The following is a 20929-nucleotide window of genomic DNA, read 5'->3' as shown; positions in this document are numbered from 1 at the left end:
ATACTTGCTTACACAATACAGGCCTAACTTTGGGAGACACTGTGTTCTAGAGATGATCCAAAAGACCTGGAGGAAACTTGAACTAAGGAACTAGGTACTGTCAGATGTTCCTCTGCACCATCTTTGTCATGGAGATTGGGTTCAGTGAAAACCCTGGAAGCACAAGATCGGACCATACAAGAAATGCCACAGGGAACATGAACCACGCTGTAGAGAAACACCACAACTGGGATCACCCAAACTTTGGGTGGCTTCATACTCTAGACACTGACCTCTTCAAATATTCAAGTGAACCTCTGACAGGCCACCAGTTGCTGTTCAGAAGACAATCTCCTAAACATAAGTAATAAATGACTCCCAGGTTCTTAACTTATTTGTTGGACTATTAGACAGCAGGCTATTTGCCTACATCAGATTCCACCTGAGGTTCTAGACACTAGCCTTCATTTGTTTACAGGCCCCTTTTCCTGGATTCCCAAAGGATTAAGGTCCATTACAGATAAGATACTAAAATTTTGTCCGTGTATCTTGCTAATCTGTGTGGTCATCTATGTAATTATAAAATGTGGACTTAAATGTTGCTCTAAAGCCATTGATCAGAGCACTGAAATATTAGTCATGCAAAGCATATCTCACTCTCCCCACCTGGTGTCCAAAATGTCTTAAAATAAAGGTAGAAAATTTTCAGCCCTCTAACCCTGATCTTTGCCCTTTTGCAGCAGGAAGTAGCTAGAGGGGTGTTCACACCTATTCCCCAAGATTGAGGAATGATCATAAGATGGGGGGGTTTGAAACTGAGAATAAAAAAGTTGAAAAATCTTCCCAGGGCTAAAAGAAGAGAAAAAAAAGCTTTGAGGAAAGCTTTGCTAACTGGAGCTGTGCATACGCAGCATAATCAACTGTTGTTCAAAACTAACCAGGTGTTTCTGCCCCTCCTTAGTCTAGCAATGAGTTGTCTTTCCCAGGAATTCAAGGTCCAGATGTCAAGATTCAGCCTCACAAGGCCTAATACAGGTTGAAGATGTAAACTAACCAGAAAAGTTCAGACATTCAAGGAAAAAGAAATTCAGTCTTAAGGCCAAATGCAGGCTGGTGGAAAGGGACCAACCAGCGAAGCCACATGCTCCCGCTCCCCTACATAAAACCACAGCACATGCTCCCCATCCCTACCTAAAACCCCAGGTAAAAACCCCTACCTTTTTCCCTTCAAGGAGGTGGATCTGAGTTTTAATTCCCATCTCCTTGTCTGGCTGCCTTTCAATATTGGACCTCTATCCTTGCCATAAGTCTGTGTTCAAGGTATTGACCCCCCGATGGATAAACGAACCTGTGTTTAGGTTCAGTAACAGTGTGGTCCCCTTTCTCCCCTATGGAGTGGCCCAAGGAAATTCTAAAAACAATTTATTATCCATATCACTAATTGGAACAGAACACACAGCCCACTGCTCAGAACATTTCTGATCAGCTTCACAGAGTGAGAGGAAAATTTGCATCCTGTTTTCTTGTGACTTGAGGAATTGCTAATTGACCAGAGACCCCTTCGTCTTGTAGAAAAAAAGAAAGGGAGCTCCAGGCTGGTACTTGGTGAGTTTCCAGACAGGGTGAAGCCATCTGACAACCCTGGTAGCTGGGGAGGGTGGGAGACCAAGCGCAGGGCTCCCTAAGTGCAGTGGCTGACGACACACAGCTGTCATTCAGTCTAAGCCAAAGGATTCCTCAGAAGAAGCTGGGAGTGATGGTGTCCTGATACTGAGGAATTAAAACAAAACAAAACAAAAACATCCCACAAAAGTATTGAACATAAAGACACTTTATAAGATATTTGAAAGGTTTGTCATTTTCCCCCGTGGACATCTGCAAATACTTGTTGGACGAGCTGCATCCCCATGACAGGTAGAATCTCCATGAAGACTTAGAAACACGTCATGAGATGGGGGCTCAAAACAGCCTGTGGAAGACTCCAGTAGAGAGTTCTCAGGATCCGGTCCAGGGCTCAGCAGGGGATCTTTGTTTCTCGGTCTCTCACATTCAGACCCCAAACTCCACCCCACTGCCCCCTTTCAAAAATAGGAGATGACCGTGAAAGACGGCTCACTAGTTGGAGGCTAAAGACAGCAAGTCCCAACCCCGACAGGAGGGACATGGGAGAGTAAACAAACACCCACAAGACACACAGTGTTGCTCTTCCTTTGGTTTTCTTTTTCCACTATCAAGAGCATTTCTTCATTCTAAAAAGTTATGCTGGGAGGCGGTTGATCAGTTAACACCATGAGTTTTCAGCTAAACTTCTTCAGCTTTAAAGTTCTGAAAACGTTCATCTTATTAAACAAACACCACATGGGCCATGTACAGCAGACTGGCTATGCACGAAAACACCTGAAACCAAGATAAATGATGATTAATGGGCATGCGGAGGGAGAGGACAAGACATGGGCTGTCCACACTAGGCTGGCTGCTCCCATGGTGCTCTGGGATGACAGACCTGAAGCACGTTATCCTGCTCGTGGTGCCCTGGTTCTCCATTTGTGAAATGGGGATGACCACAGCGCCCACATGCCAGGGCTGCTGTGAGGGTTCAATATGATGGTTCACAGAGAGCTCGGATGGTGCCGGGCACTCAGCGGTCATGTCATCACACACCCGCCATCTGCAAAGCCCACCCAGGCCTGGACCCCTGGTCAGCCCAGGCCTGGACAGAGCAGGGCAGCCTTCTGCTCAGACCCTCTGTCAGCAGGTAGTAGCAGCTGTGAACACGGGGAAGCTGACGGGGCACTCACCACAGCAGAGATGTTTTCAAGGTAATGTTCGTATGTGAAGCCGTCTTGCATATAGATGGTGGCCAGAATTTCCAGGATTGAGGCGATAGAGTAAAGCAGGACTGCAACAGTGTGGTAGGCTGACTCCTGCGGGGTCAGAAAGGCCGTCAGAGAGATGGAGAGCCCAGATATGAGGATGTGGGGCCGCTGCGGTCCAGCAGGGCCCATCCACCTCACGTGTACCCACCAGGCATGGCTCAGGTCCTTGGTCACCTTTTGCTACTTCCTTTGACTCCCTCCCACCACATCCACCATCACCACCCCTCCACCCCCTCCTCAAAGAGGTCGTTGGTCCAGCTGAGTTTCATCTCGCTGGTTTGGGGGAAGAGTAAGGACTTCAGTGGAGAAGGGACCCTGCTCTCCCTTGAGGGGGGATCAAGTGAGGGGGGCAGCTTGGAACTGAATAGGCAGAAGTTGGTTCTGAACCTGAGAAGTGTCATACATGGTCACAGCCCTGGTTCCGATATGGCCTCAGGAACCAGTGCAGGGGAGAGATGGGGAGGCAGTGGGCTCCAGGTATGTTTACAAACAAAAAAGCACTAGACTGGGGTTTGAGCAGCTGTAATTGGGAGGTGACTTCTCAAGTGAAATTAGGAGACTTTTTGAGTGACAGGCCCAGCCAAATGGCCCCACCCCTTCCAGGGGACATAAGGGACAGGGGGTCCATGTGTAAGTTTCAACCTCTTTATGTGCCTCAAGGCAGAATTTATGCAGAACACAGAGACCACAGGCCATCTCTCTCCCCCATCAGTTCCCTCTCTGGTGACCCAGGTTTAGAAGCTGTGACATGGAGCTGGGCAGTATGCATGGCCTCACACTGGGCAGCCCAGGCCAACCCCCAGGACCCTGCTCCCAGGAGATGGAAACCAGCACTCCTGGATGATTGGAGGTGCCAATAGGCCCCTGGCAGGTTCAGGTGCTATGGGAGAGGGGTTGGGCAGCTGGTTACCCAAGAAAAAGGCAGTCACACAGGAGGAAGCAGAGGAGACGGTGACAGTCAACTTCTGCCGTCCTCTTCTCCTGACCTCCTGGCTGCAGGGAGCCCTGGGCTGCTGTGCACAGCTCGGAGCTGAAGGCCCAGCCAGCTCAGCCTTGGAACACGGGTGGCAGATGGCTAGGGAACAGCCTCACCCAGCACTGGAAAAGCCAGCCCCTCAGGGGAGATGGTCCTACCCACCCCCCTCAAACATTCAGGGCTGGGACTCACCAGGGAGACCCAGGAAGTCTCACCGCCATGGGCACCAGTTAGGTACAGGAAGAGCAGAGCACCAGTGCCTATGAAGCAGAACACAGACACGAACGTCACCCAGCCCTGGACCAGGGGGTTAGGCAGCTGGGATGAGGTGATCAGCATCCACACGAGGCCCCCAAAGACCTGAGGAGGAAAGGAGGGCAGGGTGAGCATCGGGCCAGGAGATCCCACGCCCAGGAAGGGCCAGACCCAGAGGTCACACTCGGGCACGAGGGGCAGAAAAACAGGAAGGAGGCAGAGAACAGCGGGGGGCATTTCCTCACCAAGAGTGACTCTTTCAGCCCCAAGGCTGTAACTTGATCTCTAATCTGAGTCTTGCCCAGTCCTCTGCTTGTTTGCCTTTATTCACTATTTAAATATAATTTATGTTTTTATTTAAGAAGCACTTATATCACGTTTATGTGCCAGGTACTGTCCTAAGCACTTTACAAATATTAACTCAGTTAGTCGTTACACAACCCTATAAGCAAGGTACTGACCCATTTGTCAGATGGGGAAACTGAGGCACATGGAAGTTAAGTAATTCATCATCCAAGAAAGGACTTACACCATCCAGCATTATCATTAGAAGGGCTAATTCCGGGATTATATCCTTCCTAGTATTTTTGATACAAAAATATCCTTTCTTTTATGAAATGGTAGTGACCAGATGATTCTTTTGGTCTTTATTGTCAAATAAATTAGCCACATTGTGTCAGTAGCATTTTTAAAATAATGGACCCCTTAAATCCCCAAGTCTCACAAGTGCTCTGAGTGCTGGCATTGGGGCTGGAGAGAAAGCCCAGCTCAGCCAGGCTCCTCGGGTGGCCGAGGATGGCATGAGAGCAACACTTACCCGTCGGCACCCAGAAGACACCCAGTTATGTTCGCAGGGTCAAAAGCCCCAATCAAAGAGGAGCATAAGGACAGACCTAGGGGTCACAACACCCCTCAGTGCCACAGTCCAGCTCCCCTGTGGACAAGCACACCCCAAGCTGGGACTCTCTATATGTCTCTTCCCTTCTCCTTGTCCCTCTTTATCCCAATGACATCAGCTCAGCCTCATTTACCATCCCCATCCGGAAAAGGGTTGTGCTGGGTGTGGGCTGGGACACTGGGGAGATGGCTCTACAGTCAGGGTTCTGAGGTAATGTGACCCTTGCACCATCGTCTTGAGCACCTGGGGGCTGAGGACAGGCTGCTTCCCAGTCCTACGTCCCCTTTGGTGTGAACTCAAGCAGCACCTTGACCTCACCTCCCTATCCCCCAGCCTACCTGCTGGGTAAGAGACACCACTGTCCTCACAGGGGTTCTCCAAGCCTCTTAGCTGAGAAGCATCAGGAGAGAATCACATTTAGTAGAAAAATCAGTGCAATGAAGAATCTGGAGTTAGCAAAACCAAGCTGGGCTTAATGAATCAGATCTGGGCATCTCTGCCCAGAAGACTTCCTCTACTGATGAACCTGAGATGGCCTGAAGGAAGGCACGTGACAGAGCCAGAGGGACACACTTTACAACTTAAAGTCACTGGAGCAAAATCAGTTAAACACAAATCGTCAGACTGCCACAGATGAGACGCGTGTGTCCATCTCATCCACAGTTGCCTTTAAGATCAAACAGGTTACCTGGCCTTTTCCATCACGGGCACTGACACAGGGACATGAGTGAGCCGATGGCTGAGACGGTCTTGGATTTAGGAGGCACGAGAGTGTGGCACGGAGGAGCAGGAGGATGGGGCATGCCCATCCCATGGGCAGAGGCAAGGGCCTGGGACACGCTTCTCATAGGCATCCTTTGCCCAGTCAATGGGTGACAATCCAAAGAGGACCAATCTAAGTTAGGTCCCCATTCACGCGCTCTCAGGGAGCCCTGCTCTGCCCCTTTGCAGCCTGCAGCACAAGACAGGTGCATCTGGTTAGTCACAAAGTGGTGCTGTCCCTGACCAGGTGAGGGAGGGGGTGAGGTCCCCCTTGCTCAGGGCTGACTCTTGGGTGTGGGACACAGGGAAGACCGTCCAGCAGTGTGTCAGGGTCCGAGTTAGTTCCCTGGCCTTCAGGGCCTCCTGGGAGATGGGTGTGCCTAAACAAGCGGCTGATGGACCAAATCCCAGAGGAGCAGCTGGCCCTGCATGCAGAGGGGAGAGCCCTCCATGATGGAATCCCACGTGGGACCCAGTGGGCCTGAGGTGCTTGTATGTGGCCAGTGGACATGGGACTGAGGGACACTAAATGCCACGTGGGGGAAACGGTTCGTTTTGTCACTCTCTTCAGTTTTTCTGACTAAGGCAAGGAGAAGGGCTCAAGGGGCAGCCAGGGGTCTGGAGCTCCCCCAGAGCATGAGCTCCAAGGACGGGCAGGCAGAGGTGACCTGGAGAAGGGCATGGCTTTTATTCTTAAGGGAGTGACATAGTTATTCTGGAAAAATTAACTGTAAAACACATAGGAGGTAAATTAAGGCACGGGGTTCCCGGAAGTGGCACAATCTGAGAAGGCTCTCAGACCCTGGTCTCAGGCTCAGTGCCCTGCACCTCGTTCAGCTCGATTCCTCCCCGTGTGGCTCAGTCAGGAATCAAAGGCAGGAAGAGTGAGGGGAAGTCAGAGCGCAGTCCCCACACTGAGTGCTCGTCACAGAGTCCTGAGTGAGCGCCAGCGAGACGGGGCCGCAGCTCTGGGCTGAGCTTCCGGCCCCCAGTGCAGAGGGAAGCTTCGAGGTTACCCCAACTCCCCACCTGCTTTGGGTGTGCGCTTCCACCAGTGTGAGGAAGAGTATGTTCCAGCTCCCTAGGAATGCTCTCTCTCTCACATACACACACTCACACACTCACACACCCTTATCCAGATTCCTAGGGTCTCTGGTAAGAATTCCGTCCACAGGAGCAAAGCCCACCCTGTGCTCCATCCCAGCCCTGACCCCTGGGACCTCAGGACCCTGTCCCAACTCTGGGTGCACCACCTTGCAAAGGGCCTTTAAGAATCATGCTGACTTTTTCTTTGTGTGGTTTCTCTGTAGCACTGAGTTTCATGGTAAGATGGCGGGGAGAAGTTCTCTCTCTGTTAGACAGCTTTAATGAGAGAGAACTCACACACTACACAGCTCACCCATTTAAAGTGACAATTCATGGTTTAGGATGATCACAGACATGTGCAGCCATCACCTCCAGAGCCAATTTAGGACATGCTCATCACCTGAAACCCTGTGTCCTTTAGTTATGGCTCCCTCCACCCCTCCCGGGCCTAAGCGACCACTGACCCACTTCCCATCTCTATGGATTCCCCTATTCTGAACCTTCACATGAGCTGAATCATATATAAAAGGTGGACTTTTGTGACTGGCTTCTTTCATTTGGCATAACATCTTTCAAGGTGAGAAATTCTCTCTCAAGGGGACCTTTACGAAATATCTCCACCATCACAGCACAGCCCACCGGCCATCCTGACACACCATGTGGGGACACTGAGTGAATTTGGATCAGCTCTCTGGAGCCTCCAACTGGAAAGAGCTGAGGATCCTCTGGTGCCCAGGGACATTCTCATGGGAAACAAGCCAGCAGGCCCCGTTTGTCCCAGAAACATATTCTAAGTGACATATCATGTGAAGGGAATGTCCTCACACAGAGGAAATGATTAAACCCTGGGGGTTTTGCTCCCAGGAGATGGGCAGTGGGCCTGCCCTGTACCCCTCACGGCCCTGCCCAGCAAGTGCCCAGGGAGAAATGTAGGGCGACCTGCACAGGGGACCATCTGGGAGGGGACCATCTGGGAGGTGCAGAACACCCCTGAGAGAGGATGGGTGGAGCAAGGAAAAGAGACAAGGCTGAGAAGAGAGGGTCTATTCCAGCTGGACATCTGTGAGCAGTATCCTGGACACAGACACAGCTGGAGCTGCTGTGCAGGTGTGAAGGCCCCGCTCCTTCCTGGCACATGTCAGTTCCCGCAGCACCTGCACCACGCAGCGTCTGCACGGGCGGGGGCGCATGTGAGCCCTGGAGAGGGGCTCTCCCAGCATGCACTGGAGGAGCTGGAGCACGTGACTCGGCCTCTTGGGCCTCGGCTTCCTCGTCTGTAATGGCATTTTGCAGCTGTCTCCCCACACTGCGGGCTGGTGCAAACTGGCTGAAACTATGGGGGTGAGTGTGAAGCTGCTGGCAACATGCCCAGCACCACCCAACAACTAGGGTAGGACACTGCTCACCCAAGAGCCCACAGACCGGGATAGACAGACGCAGAGGCAGCCTGTTACAATGCAGGATGACATCCAGCCCCAAGTGGGCCAAGCAGCCTGGATTGGGGCAGGTCCCCATCTAGCTTTGAAGGAAGAGGTGGACAGCACTAGCTGTTCTGGCCACAGGGTCACCAAGTAGCTCTTCAGGGGGAGGGAAGAGTACACGCTGACTCCAGAGGATGCTGGAGCACCAGTGAGGGCTTCCGAAGGCCAGGGAGCCACGCGCGAGGTGGGGGACAAGGAGCTCGAGGGAGGGTGAGCCTGAGACAGAACTCATCGCTGGGCCAGTGTGGAGGCCTCCAGGCCCCGCTCAGTGCAAAGCTGGGATTCGGCGGGAATCACGGACACAGCCAGCGCCTGCCGCCCTCCCCCTACTCAGTGTGCAGAGAGCATCAGGGAGAGCGGGCGCTGTGCCCAAACCCAGGGAGACCAGGCCTCCTGGGCAGGGAGCAGCCCACCCCATCCTGTCCTCAGGACCCAACTGGACAAATACTTCCCAAGAGCAAAGGGGTAGGTGAGGGTTCAAGCATTTTCCTTCGTGAAGAAAACTCTAAGCAGCTCCCAGCTTCCAGGCAGTAAATGCTCAGAGGCGATTACCTTGAAACATCAGGCGCACAAGTGGAGGCACGGCCTCAGTTTCCCTTCATCTCTGTCTACAGAACAGGCTGGACTTCCTCCACCCCCGCCTGCCCCTGGGTCACCGTCCTCCACACCAGAGAGGGTGCAGCTGGCTGGTGTGCTCTCAGACGAAGGTCTCTAAGTCAGGGGGCTGATAGTCACCTGGGTGGAGCTCTCTCTCTGGGCCCCAGGTTCCAAGCTGGAAAATGGGGGCAGGGCCTGGGCTAACGCTCTGTGGTTCTCAGCCCTCAGTCTACACTAGAATCACTGACACACCTGGAAAAATACCAATGCCCAGGTCTGGGCCCAGGGTCTGACTAGACTGCAGAGAAGCAGAGTTACAGGACAGGGAACAGACACCCGGGCTCTTTGTCAAAGGCCTGGGGATGTGTCTACACCACACGAGCCTGTGGACGATGCTCTGGTGACCCCATCAGACAGAAGAAGAAGCGCCTGCTGTCTGCACGCCCTGCCCGGCTCAGCGACGCCGGCCCAGATGCTCTGCAGTTCCCGCCTGGACATGGGCAAACTCAGGGTCTAGGTGGAAGACTGACCACAAGCAGGAGCCTGCAGGACAGGAAACGGGTTCCCCCAGGGTGGGCTTCTGGCTGGAGGTTTTGGGTAAGCTGGGCCTAAAGGACAGAGGACTCAGCCCCACCATGCCACCTGCACCAAAGGAGCACCACATATGGAGACCAGTGAGAACTGTGGGGCTGGTTCTGCAAAGTCCTAAGATATAAAAACTGGTGGCTCCTTCCCGCCAGGGCCCTCAGTCCAACGGTCCCTGGCTTATCACCAAGCAGCTGCAGGGCGGGATGGAGGCTAGGGAGGTGGGGACAGTTTTGTGCCAGAGGCTGCCTCCTCCCTGAACCACCACCCTCACAAATGGTGATGCACTGACACCGATGACAAATCAGTTTTAAATGTTTGTTCCTGGGCCCACTGGTAACTGGTCCCTTCGCCTTCGGGCAGATGCAGCAATTTGCTTCACTCTCAGAATTCACACAGCTTTACCCGACCTGCCCTGGCACCAGGCTGGCAAGGCAGTGCAGACGGAGGCTCAGGAAGTCCCCACCCCCAAGGCAGAAGGCAGGACAGGACTGCCACGGCCCCCTCTTCCCTTTGGCCACCCCATCAGGCAGATTAGGGGCAGCTCCGAGCACAGGAGCCACTGGAAAGCCCTACAGAGGGTGCTGTCTGTACAGTACTTGGGGACCCCAGGGACAAGTCATGTGTGCCCTCCACAGCCCCGCCCACCCCCTAATCTCACTCTCCCCCTGCCTCGCGCACCCTGCCCGGGAAGGGAATCAAAGGTCAAAGGTGGTGGGGATGAGCCTCACGGCCCCTCCTGTAGGTGCCCCCTTTAAGTGCGGATCATCGGCCAGTTGATGGGAGCAGCTGTTTGACTTATTAGTAAATTAATGATAATTGCACCTAATGGCTACTGAGCAGGAGCTGCGGGCACCACGTGGTTTGAAGAGCTTTGTGTATATTACACTCACTCAGTCCTCACAGCAATCCTTGAGGTGGGTGCTATTATAACCCCATTTCATTGATGAAGAAACTGAGGCACAGTGGCCCGCTCACACTCCCACAGCTGCTGAGGGCCAGCTCTGACAGGCTGGTTGTGGAGCCAGGTCAGGACGTCCATGTGTGTGGCAGTCCCCCAAGGTCATGCACAGGCGGTTCACCATGAAACCTCCCGTGTTTAGGGCCGGCTCTGGAAACGGCCATGAGAACAGTAACACGGAGGGAGAGGAGACTGCCCGGTAGCCTTCGTCCTGCTCCCAGGCGCCCTGGGTCTAGAGGAGCAGAGAACCCAAAGGAGGCGGCCATGGGAGGCAGCCTCCCCTCCCCCACCCTCCACTGGCTAACAGGCTCTGTCCCTTCAGAGGAAAGAACACCAAGGTATGTGACTAAGACCAAAAACAAGCAAAAGATCCGAACCCTGAAGGACATCGCTCCCCCTTCGGCAGGCACAGGCCTGGGGGTCTTCATCCCCGGGGCCGTCAACAGGACCTTTGTCACCCCACCCCTACCCCTACTACCAGGGTCAGGATGTGGCCTGCATCTCCTGTTCTTCCTCCTTTACTGTTTTCCTGGAGTGTCTGCCCCCAAAGCCTGTGCCCTGGGCCCTCTAAGGGCCTCCTTCAAAGGTGGATCCAGGAGTTTGAGGGTCCTCCCCCTCCTCCTCCTCTTCCTGCACCCTCCCCTCCAGCCCAACTGCCTTCTAACAGGAGGGCGGGCTCTGGGGTGCAATTTCAGGTCAGCTGAGAGGGGCTGGGTGGCCCTGGGCCTTCCTCTTCCACTGCCTGTGCAGATCAAGGTGTGATGGCGGGTGACAGGCTTTTCTTCTGGTTCCTGCATATTCTTCTCAGGCCCCAGGGCCTTGGTGCACTACAGGGATTCACCACAGGGGTGGTTCTGCCCCAGTATGGAGAGAACAGCAGCTATTAATGTGCTGGGAGTGCTAGAGAGCCTGGAGCAGAGACTCAAGGCCAGTCCATCCCCCTAGGAAGTCATTATGCTGCTGGGGCCCAGCAGGAGCCAACCAGGAACCAAACCTTCCACCAGAATGCAGAGGGCAAGTCAGGGCCCAGGATGCAGAGAACCCAGGGAGCTGCTCCTGCTTCCGGGACAGTCTGACACCTGTGAGGAGTCTGCCACACTTCCCCATGGCAGCAGTGCTCCAGGGACAAGGGGGTCCACCCACTGTCCTCATCCATCAGCACCCGAGGAGGACACCTGCTGGGCCATCTCATAGGGCCTGCCCTTGGTGGCCTTTGGTCCAAAACACCATTTCCAGGGACTGAGACTTGAGAGACCAGGAGGGAGCCCAGTCGGGCTTGTGTCATAGGTGGAGCCAGGGATCAGCTCTGGATCCATCAGGAGTCAGCCCCCAGCCCCCATCCAGTCTAGACTGGCTGCCCCCTCCAACCTCAAGGCAGGCCCCAGGGGGCCCAGACCCCCACCCCAGCCCTTCCCTCAGAGGATGTGCCTGAGCCCAGAGCAAAGCCATCCATTCCTAAGGCTGCAGACCCAGCCTCGGCCAGCAGCCCAATGCCCTCTCCCACTCTCTGTGGGCCTGTGGGTGCAACAATCAGCCTTTGTCCTGCCTGACCTGAGCCTGAGCCATGGCATCTGGGACCCTCCTGCTCTCTCCTGAAAGCTCTGGGACAGAGAGATTACCCCACCTGCGTCAGGTCAGGTTGAGGAGTGACTTATGGAAAGCTTAGGAGCAATCTTTCTCAGTGGAGCTTGGTTGTGATGACACACGCATGAGCCCCACCATCACACTTAGCAGTTTCCAGAGAATAGCTCAGACTCACTGACTGTTGATCAAGGCAGGCCTCTGGTTCTGGAAAAAGTGGAAAAGTCACTTCTCAACTCCCAGAACAAACCCCTGAGAGACCTCTGCCTGTAATTCTCCCCCTTTAGAGAGGAGGAAGGAGAAAACCCGGGCAGTGTCCTCACCCCTTCCAAACAGCCAAGAGAGGGGCCCACAGCACAGGAAGATGACACAGGGCCAGGGGTCAGTGGGCACAGCCAGGGAAGGCCAGCCTCGCCCACTGTCCTGCACCGGCCAGCAGGGCCGCCCCTACTCCCTGGGGACTGTATGAGGGTCCCAGGCTGGGGCAGCACAGAGAGGGTGCCTGCCCTGAACTTGGGAGACTCTCAGGGGCCCCTGGCTCCCTGCCCCAGCTTCTCACTGAGAACTGTCCCCACTGTCCTCGCCCCCATAACAACGTCGAGGGGGTGGGCTGGCCTACCAATGACCACTCCAGACTTCCCTGGATCCATGCGGGCTGGGCAGTGACTATCAAATGCAGATTCCTGGGCCCACCCTGGACCTAGTGACTCAAAATCTCCAGGCTGTGTATGTGACAAGCAGGCCGAGGAGGGTGTGAGCTGCCCAGTGGCTCTGAGCTGTCCCTTCACTCCCTGGGGGGAGAGCAGGGAGCCAGGCGTTGCCCAGGGCTCCCAGGTGGGCGGGGTCCCCTGTTCACGATCCCTCCTGCTGCGGGCAGTTCATCCCGGGTGTCCGGGTGAATGCAGGAACCTGGACGTGACCTGCTGTCACCCAAGAAGTCCCACCCTGGAGACCGGGGCATCTGGGCAGCTGCCGCCCCTCTCGGAGCCTCAGTTTCCTCCCAGCTCTGGAAAGTCAGGTTTCTGCTGCTACATCTCTCAGCCCAGGAGTCCTCATGGGGCCTTCTCCGTGGAACCGGAATGTGGACCACCCACCAGAAAGCTGCTCTGTCACCCTGCCCGCCACCCCACTGCCTGATCCTGGTCTGGGGGTCGTTTTGGCCGATAGGTGAGCATCTAGGGCAGGTCCCAGGTCACTGTCAAATAATAAAAAGTCCCCAGTCACCTTGGGTCACAGACATAGGCTCATGTTAGTAACTACTGTGTCCAGTTCACTGTAACAATGGAAACTGCAAACCGACTCCAGGTGGCTCCCCCACCGCATCCCAAGAAGTGCACCCTACAAGTGCTGCCTCCCACCAGGTTACCCTACCCCTCTGAGTCCCCAAGCTCCTGAGGGGCAGGCAAGGAGGGGGTGCCCTGGAGAGGGGGTGGCACTCCAGCAGGCTCTATCCAAAGAAATGTTCTCTCCATTCCAGCCATTCTTTTAGGGGCTGCTCTGCACACAGGCTGGGGGGAGGGAGCTGGGCTAATGACTTCACTGCCCCTTTCCAGGCATTTCCTTCCCAGATTCTGAAAGTGGGGGGTACCTCCTGGTATTTTGAGAGAAGTTTCCTCTTGGGGCCTGGCTGGAGCTGAGACAAACAGCGTCCTACATTAACATCCTGTGCTGTGAATGGTGTCCCAGGGTCAGGATGCCCCTGGCTTAGAAGGGAGGAGGAGGAGGAAGAAACAGAGACTGTGGTTCCAAAAGGAATGTCCCCCTTGGGTGGGGACAGGGAACAGGCCAGAAGCAGAGCCCTGGGTGCAGCTGTTGGGGAGGGGAGACCCTGGACGTTCCACCGGGGCCTGTGTGGGTGCACTGGGACCCCACCGCCTGCAACAGCAGCGTGGCCTGTGGGCTCCAGGGGCTCAGAGAGCCAGGGTCACAGGCCTGGCTGGGCTGCCTTCCACCTCCCGTGAGGACCCTGAGCTTTCAGAAGGCAGGAGCTCTGGGGTGGGGTGCTGGGCAGGGCAAGGTTGCCAGGCCCCACCCTGAGCCATCGCCCTTCCTGCTCTGGTGGGCAGTGTCCCTGCCTTGGGAGGGGAGGGGAGCCCCATCTCTTGGCCCTGGAGGCCAAAGGAGAGACTCGGATGTGATCTGCTGATCTATCTGTAAACGGTGGGGCTGGGCGTAGAGGTGTCCAGGGTTTCTTCTAGATGCCACTTCCTTGACCCTGGCTGGCCCCAGGACTTGACGTCACTCTGGATACACGCAGGTGTGAGCTCCACTCAACCCTCACAGATGCAGTGATACGGGGCCACCAGGCGACCTCAGTCCCCTTAGCCCTTTTCCCCAAACCCTCCATGGATGACAGAACCTGCTCCCTGTGCTGGTCACACCCTCCCGCCTCCAATCAGGCAAGAATAAGTTGTGGTCCTGTTTTTAAACTGTCATGTTTTTTGGACAAACTCTTTTACAACCAACTATTCCACACGGGGATGGGGGGCGAGGGTTGCCGGGAAAGGAGTCTCCGTGACTGCATCACTGGAGGCCCACAGAACACACACAGCAGCCCCTCCCAGGTAAGGGCTGGTGGCCCCTGGGGGGTTTAGGCTGAGGGTGGTCTGAAGTTCCTGATGCAGTGAGCACTGTACTCTGAGCCCAGGGTAGCAAGCGCTTTCAGGCAGCCACCAGTGGAGCTGTGTGGCTCAGCCTGAGGAAGAACCCACCACAGGTAGGGAGGCCCTTAGGACTGCTCAAGGTCAGCCAAGGCAGGGGATCCCTTGCGCCAGCCCTCTCCCCTCCTCCCACTCCACACACAGGGCCGAACGACTGTGGTAGAGCAAACCATGGCCTGTTTTATTATTTCCAGATCCAAGTTGTGGAAAATATGTTCTTTCCCCTGAAACTTGCAAAGGCCAGAGGAGAATACTCCAGATTCGGCTCCTCCCTCACCAACCCAATCTCCAAACCTGGGTTGGTGATGCTCAGGCTTCTTTTGCTGATATTTGTAAACGAAATCCTAACCCTGGACAAAGCTGGGCACCTCTACAGGGACGTCGCTCTCCCATAAGAGCTTCCTCTGCGCCCATGGGAAGCGGGTCAGAGCGCAGCTTCGGAGCAAGCGCGCAACGGATGGACCCTAGCCGGCTCCCAACATCTGACCCATGTTGCGAATTTGGTTTTTCCACCTAAATCCTGGAGACTGTTTCCCCCATTGTAGTTGTTCTAGGAGGGGCCAAACGAGTGGGTTAGGGGAGACTTTCCTCACCCTGGCCCCGCCATCCCGATGTTCCTGGGACCAGCGCTACTTGTGCATCTGGTCCGGACGGGTGTGCGGAGCCCCAGCGACAGCTCGCGGCACGGTTCGTCCCGCCCCCTCCCCGGCTCCGGCGCGCCAGCCACTCACTCACAAGCTCGAAGATGAAAAGCAGTTCGGGGAAGGTGGTGAAGACAGCGAAGCCGCTGGGCAGAGTTCTGCCGTCCATGGCGGCATGCTGGCTTATGTGTCGGGACAGGACGCGCGGGGCTCCGGCTCCGCGCTGACCACTCGCTTGCTCGGCGGAGCCGGGTGGCCTGGTCGCCCCGCAGGCGGGTTGAGATAAGAGGCGTTCGGGGCTCAGGGGGGAGGAGCCCGGGCCGCCGCCCGCCCCGCCCCCAAGGGACCCTGCCGGAGTGCCTCGGGCGCCGCCCTGAACCACCCGGAGGGCGCACAGAGGGCTTGCCGAGCTGGGGCGGGGGCCTGACTGCTGTGTCCCACCTCCGAGCGCTATTTCCCGTGGGGAACAGGAAAAGCCACTTTAGCGACGAGTTTCGCACGCTTTGCCCTCTTCGCGGGGCATCACCATCCCTTAAGAATGAGAACCATCAATAACTAGGCTCCCAAAACTCCCCACTGCGGCACCGCTCGGGTCACGATTACTTTAACTGTTTTTGAGTTGTGTCTCCATCTTTCAGTCGGTGCGTTAATATGAGCGATCTCCGCGTCCAAACTCGCCGTGGGACGAGCTCCTGGTCCTGCCCGCAGCTGCAGGCTGGGGGTCTGCAGGGGCGTCGTTGGGACCGGCTCTGGCCACCACTCCTTCGCCCTGCGGCTTCGGAGCGCCAGGTACTCTGCACCCACAGTCCGCTCCACTTGATGCTGGAGCTTCAGTCTGTCCGTCTGAGGGGAGGAGGCCGCTCTCAGCCCTGCCAGCCCCGGAGGAGGGCGGTGGAGGCGGCGCTGGGGCCGATCTGCATTGAATCCAAGGGACAGGAAGGGCCTCCTAGAGCACGTCCCTACCCTTCTCTCAGAGGGGGCGGCCCTGCGCCTCCGCGGTGGGAGGACTCCCCCTCCCCACGTCCTTCTACTACCCTATGCTGCTGGTTTTTTGTTTCTGGAGCACAATTTCGTTCCTCTATTTTGACTGTATTTTTAAACAAGTATCACACTCCAGGAGTTCGCCTGTTTATTTTAATGTAGACATGAGTACTGGGTTTTCTCCTACTGTCCTAAAGCCGAAAATCTGCCCACAATCCCTGGCAGGCCGCCAGCTCAGACTCCCCAGCACTTCTGTGGCTGCACCCACAGCCCCAGCAGGCACTGCCCCCTCTCCCCAGTGGGACCCTCACCCTTTCCCTCTGCACAGCTCTGTTTCCTTCCCAGTCTCTGTGGAGAGAAGTCAGTTCCTGGACACATTTTCAGAAAAACAAAAACTCTCATGACCATGAGCTGTCCATTCTGACTCTCACGGAGAGAGACCAGGCACCTGAAATGAGAACATCCCACAGTTCCTCTGTGAGCCTCCTCGGGGCTGCTGGCCTTGGTGGCCTGAGACCCAGGGTGTCCATCTGCTTCATCTTAAGGAGACTCTGGTGGGGACAAGCCACAACTGGCGGAAGGTGAGATAACACTCAAGCAAATCCATCCAAAGCCATTTGGCAATTTCTCTGTCAGTACTCACCAATGAAATACACAAAGGTGTTCCCAACTCTTAATAACCTCTTCACCTGGCCTTGAAGTTGATTGTTTGGTTTTCGGTTGGGTTTTCTGCTGGCTGTTTCAAACCTTTGCTGCTAAATTCCACAGCCTTGGGCTAGTGACTTTGGTGAGAAGGCCCAGCTCCCTGGTGCAGCCCAGTGAGGCTGATGGGCTCCAGCCTCCTTTGATGAGGCCCAAGAGCCACAAAGGATTTAGGAAGGGCCCTTTCTCTGTGACCCTCATCTCACCTGCCATCTTTGCTTGATGGTCCTCTTCCTGACCACACTCTGCCCTCTGCAGGGCAGCCCCCACCCTGTCCCCATCTGCCCGTCTCCTTCCTGCCATATCATGTCCTCAGTGCCCAACCAAGACCCCAGCCCATGCACGGTGCTCAGTAAATGCCCGTCTTCTGCCAGGATGGACCCAGCCTTGTTGGTGCTTGATCGCCCGAGGAGGAAGCACAATGACTCTGTTTGAACGTAGAGTATGGTCAGTAGAGACGGTCTGTCTGCATGTCACAGAGCTGCCCCAGGGTGCTCTGGGCCACGAGCCGATGATGTAGGGGGTTCATGTCCATAAGACAGGACCACACTTTGGTTTCCAGCAGGACATGAGAAAACACACTCAGCCCATAATGACTCACTGCAGGGTCCTCAGTCCTCCTAGCAGCATAGTAGGTGTGAATGTGGGGACAGGCTGGGAGGATCCGGAACTTCTGTCAAAATAAGAACATGGCCTATGGTGGGTTTCTACAAAGTAGGAACTAGAAAGTGACGATTGCTGTGCCAGCCTGCGGGTGGAAGAGGTCACCTCCAGCCAGTGTGTGTCGGGGGAGGGATTAGGGGGTGGGAGAAGGGACTGGGGGACAGGGACATGTCAGGGAAAGATTCATGGGGCAGGACTTGCCAGGAAATCATAGTAGGTGGGATTTACTTTTGGGGTCTGCAGAATGACCCCCATTTTACCGATGAGGTGATGGAGGCTCAGAAAGGTTAAGTAGCTGCCCAAGGCCACACAGCAGGTGAGTGGTGGAGCTCAGCCTTGAACCTGAGTGACGCTGTGCCTCCACAGCTGCAAGCCCCTGATCAAGACCGTACTTAATGGATGGATGGATGGAGGAGGAAGTCGTGGTGTATACAGACAATGGAATATTATTCAGCCATAGAAAACGAGGAAATCCTACCATTTGTGACAACATGGATGGACCCTGAAGGCATTATGCTGAGTGAAGTCAGACAGAGAAAGACAAATAGTGTATGACCTCACTTATATGTGGAACCTAAAAAAACAACAAGAAAAATCCCACCAAACTCATAGAAAAAGAGATCAGAGTTGTGGTTACCAGAGATGGGGGCTGGGGCAGGCGTCATTGGAGGAAGGTGCTCACAAGGTACCAACCTCCGGTTATGAGATAAAGAAGTACTTGGGATGTAATGTCGAGCACGGTGACTGCAGCGAACACTGCTGTACGATGCCTCCCGGCCCCTGGAGGCCTGGCTGATGAATACCTCAAGCTCTTCGCTTGCTCCGGCTCCCTCAATCATGGGTGGCGACTGCACTCTTGCCTTGGTTTCCTTCCCAAAGGAAGGAGCTGAGCATTTGGGCACCTGTTCATTCTGAACTTTTGCGTCGGTGTCAGGGCTGCACCTCTAATTTTATCAAAATCATTACCCTCCCTCTGGCCCCACGTTGAATAGAAACAGAGACATTGGGGAGCCCTCAGACTATAGAGTGAACTCGGGACCTGGGTTAAGAATCTCCCTTCTGCTGTTCACTCGCTGTGCAACTTCAGACAGATCCCTTGGTTTCTGAGCCTTGGCTTTCTCATCCACAAATAGCAACAGCGCTCCCTCCTCACAGGGCTGTTTGTGGATTGAAGGAGACAACGTGTGTCGAGTGTCCTGTGCAGTGCCTGCTGGGAGGCAGCTTCAAGATGTGGAAGCTGGTGTCAACAGATGCTCACAATCCCCGGGGACTCGTCACCATCACACGTGTGTGCCCTTCCACTCTCAGAAGAAAAGTGCTCTCCCCTATTGGACACAGATTCCATTAGAGAACATTCTGGTTCTTGCTCACACACCTGCGTCCCACCTCATTTCCTGGCAGTCGCCTCCCGGGCCTGAGGCTGTTGCTGTCCCTTCCTTTCAGCAAGTGGCAGTTTCTGTTCTGGTCCCTGCAGGAGCCACCAACCACGAATTCCTGTAACTCAGAAGATGGGAAGGCCATGGAACCAATCCCACAGTCAGCTGCTGAGAGCTGAACCAGAGGATGACCCATGTGAGAGGCCCCCCCGCCTAGCTGGGAGCACTTACACGGGGTCCTCACGGCCTCGCAATGCTGGGGAAGGAAAACCAATTCGAAAAGGTCCTGGAACTTTCACCAGCAAATAGAATCTCAGCCCCAGTAGGAACCGCCCTTGTGGATGCGCTTCTTCCGTGGGTCACCCCCGTTGCTGCCACTGTGCCATCAGTGGCACCACGTGATGACATGGACCAGGTGACACCTAGGGCGGCAGCTGGATGCCTGCTCCTCTGTCGGGCCTTAGTCACCGGGCCAGCCTGCTCTGACATTTCACTCTTGGGCCGGTGGGGTAGATGGGGGCCCACTCAGCTGTAATGTAGGGGACAGAAGTAGTATTGCTGAGACAGAATAGGGACAGGACTCTGCCCCTCACCCTTAACCACCAGGTCCGGCACCTACCAGCTCAACTATTTTTGAAGTCAACTTAAGCACTCTTCCAACCACAAATCTCCCCTAAGCAGTCGCCCTGACTCCCGCATGCGCACAAAGCCTCGAGATGACCTGTAGACGACCTTCCTGGGGTGGTGTAGCAAGCAACACCGCCATGTTGGATCTTCTGGGCAGGCGCAGATGACACCACCAGGGAGAAGTAAGCAGAATGCCTGTGGAGGAGAATCATGACTGACACCAGGCTGCTCCCTGACCCCATAAAAGGCTCAGGAGGGCTTCCTTCTGGGAGCCAGCCAGAAAGCCACTTCTCCTGTGCTGCCTCCCTTGTGCTGGAACATGAGCCACAGTAAAACCTTGTCTGAGAGGTTGGTTGAGCCTCTTGTCCACTAGGGTCAATATCATTGCCACTGGCAACCCTTCTGGCTCTGCCTTGGTTCACTGGGGTCCTGAGCACTACCTTCAGCCCAGAAGGCTCCATGTTGCCTCCGTGAAAACCTCTTGTCTCCCGCTCCAGCACCGCCCACTAAGGGGGGCCGCGTCCTCTCACCACCTACAGCTACGCCCCGCTGGCCTCTGAGTCCTGCCCTGGGATGTAGAGCAGGACAGCAGGACTACCCTAACCTGCTCCTTACCCCTCCGCCTCCCCACCCCCACGTCCCACTCACACTGTCCTGCCATCGCCTCCTACCCCCACCACCATCTGCAGGAGCCCCTCCCAGCCCCCAGGCTCCTCTACAACCAGGCCAGGGCCAGCTCAGTCACAGATTCTCTGTCCCTCTCAAGAGATGTCTTGTAGTTCACAAAATAGGCTGACATCTTTCTTCTGGTGATGCAGTGTGCGCATGCACTGTTGCTAATTATATGAGCAATACCCGCTCCCTTTGGCTCAAGTGTTTCCACATACTCGCTATTTTACATACGTTATCTCATTAATTGCCCAGCAACTCAAAAAGCATTTGTGTTTTATTGTGGTAAAATACACTTAACATAAAGTTTACCGTCTTAACCATTTTTCAGTGTACAATTCAGTGGTATTAAGTACACTCACATTGTTGCACAACCATCGCCACCATCCATCCCCAGAACTGTTTTCATCTTGTGAACCTGAAACTCTGTGGGCCTTAAACAGTAACTGCCCGCTCTGCTGTCCCTCAGCCCCTGGCAGCCCCCACCTCCTTTCTGTCTCTGATTTTGACTGCTCTAAGTACCTCATGTAAGTGGAGCCACACAGTATTCATGTTTTTCTGACTGGCTTATTT

General features: G+C 55.0%; 1 protein-coding gene across 1 annotated transcript; it reads right to left on the bottom strand.

Moving 5' to 3' along the window:
- Positions 1-1792: 1792 nt before the first annotated feature.
- On the bottom strand, positions 1793-19826 carry LOC102147773 (uncharacterized). The gene is made up of 6 exons (XM_014731019.3): positions 19766-19826; positions 16013-16252; positions 15433-15788; positions 4024-4191; positions 2778-2903; positions 1793-2376 (listed from the first exon to the last, which is right to left on the bottom strand). The coding sequence occupies exons 1-6, from the start codon at positions 19824-19826 to the stop codon at positions 2323-2325; spliced, it is 1005 nt and encodes a 334-aa protein (XP_014586505.2). The 3' UTR covers positions 1793-2322.
- Positions 19827-20929: the final 1103 nt, after the last annotated feature.

Source organism: Equus caballus, chromosome 15, assembly GCF_041296265.1.
Source record: "Equus caballus isolate H_3958 breed thoroughbred chromosome 15, TB-T2T, whole genome shotgun sequence".
NCBI lineage: Eukaryota > Metazoa > Chordata > Mammalia > Perissodactyla > Equidae > Equus > Equus caballus.
Note: the sequence above shows the minus strand (reverse complement) of the source record. Positions and strands in the feature narration are given on the sequence as shown.

Bases quoted from the DNA above. Each gene is read 5' to 3' on its own strand.
- LOC102147773 (XM_014731019.3), bottom strand. From the start codon at position 19,826: ATGGCGGTGTTGCTTGCTACACCACCCCAGGAAGGTCGTCTACAGGTC. The intron at 16,253-19,765 runs GTGCGCATGCGG...GATTCAATGCAG, and splicing joins ACAGGTCATCTCGAGGCTTT to ATCGGCCCCAGCGCCGCCTC. The intron at 2,377-2,777 runs GTGAGTGCCCCG...TCTTGGTTTCAG, and splicing joins TTGAAAACATCTCTGCTGTG to GTGTTTTCGTGCATAGCCAG.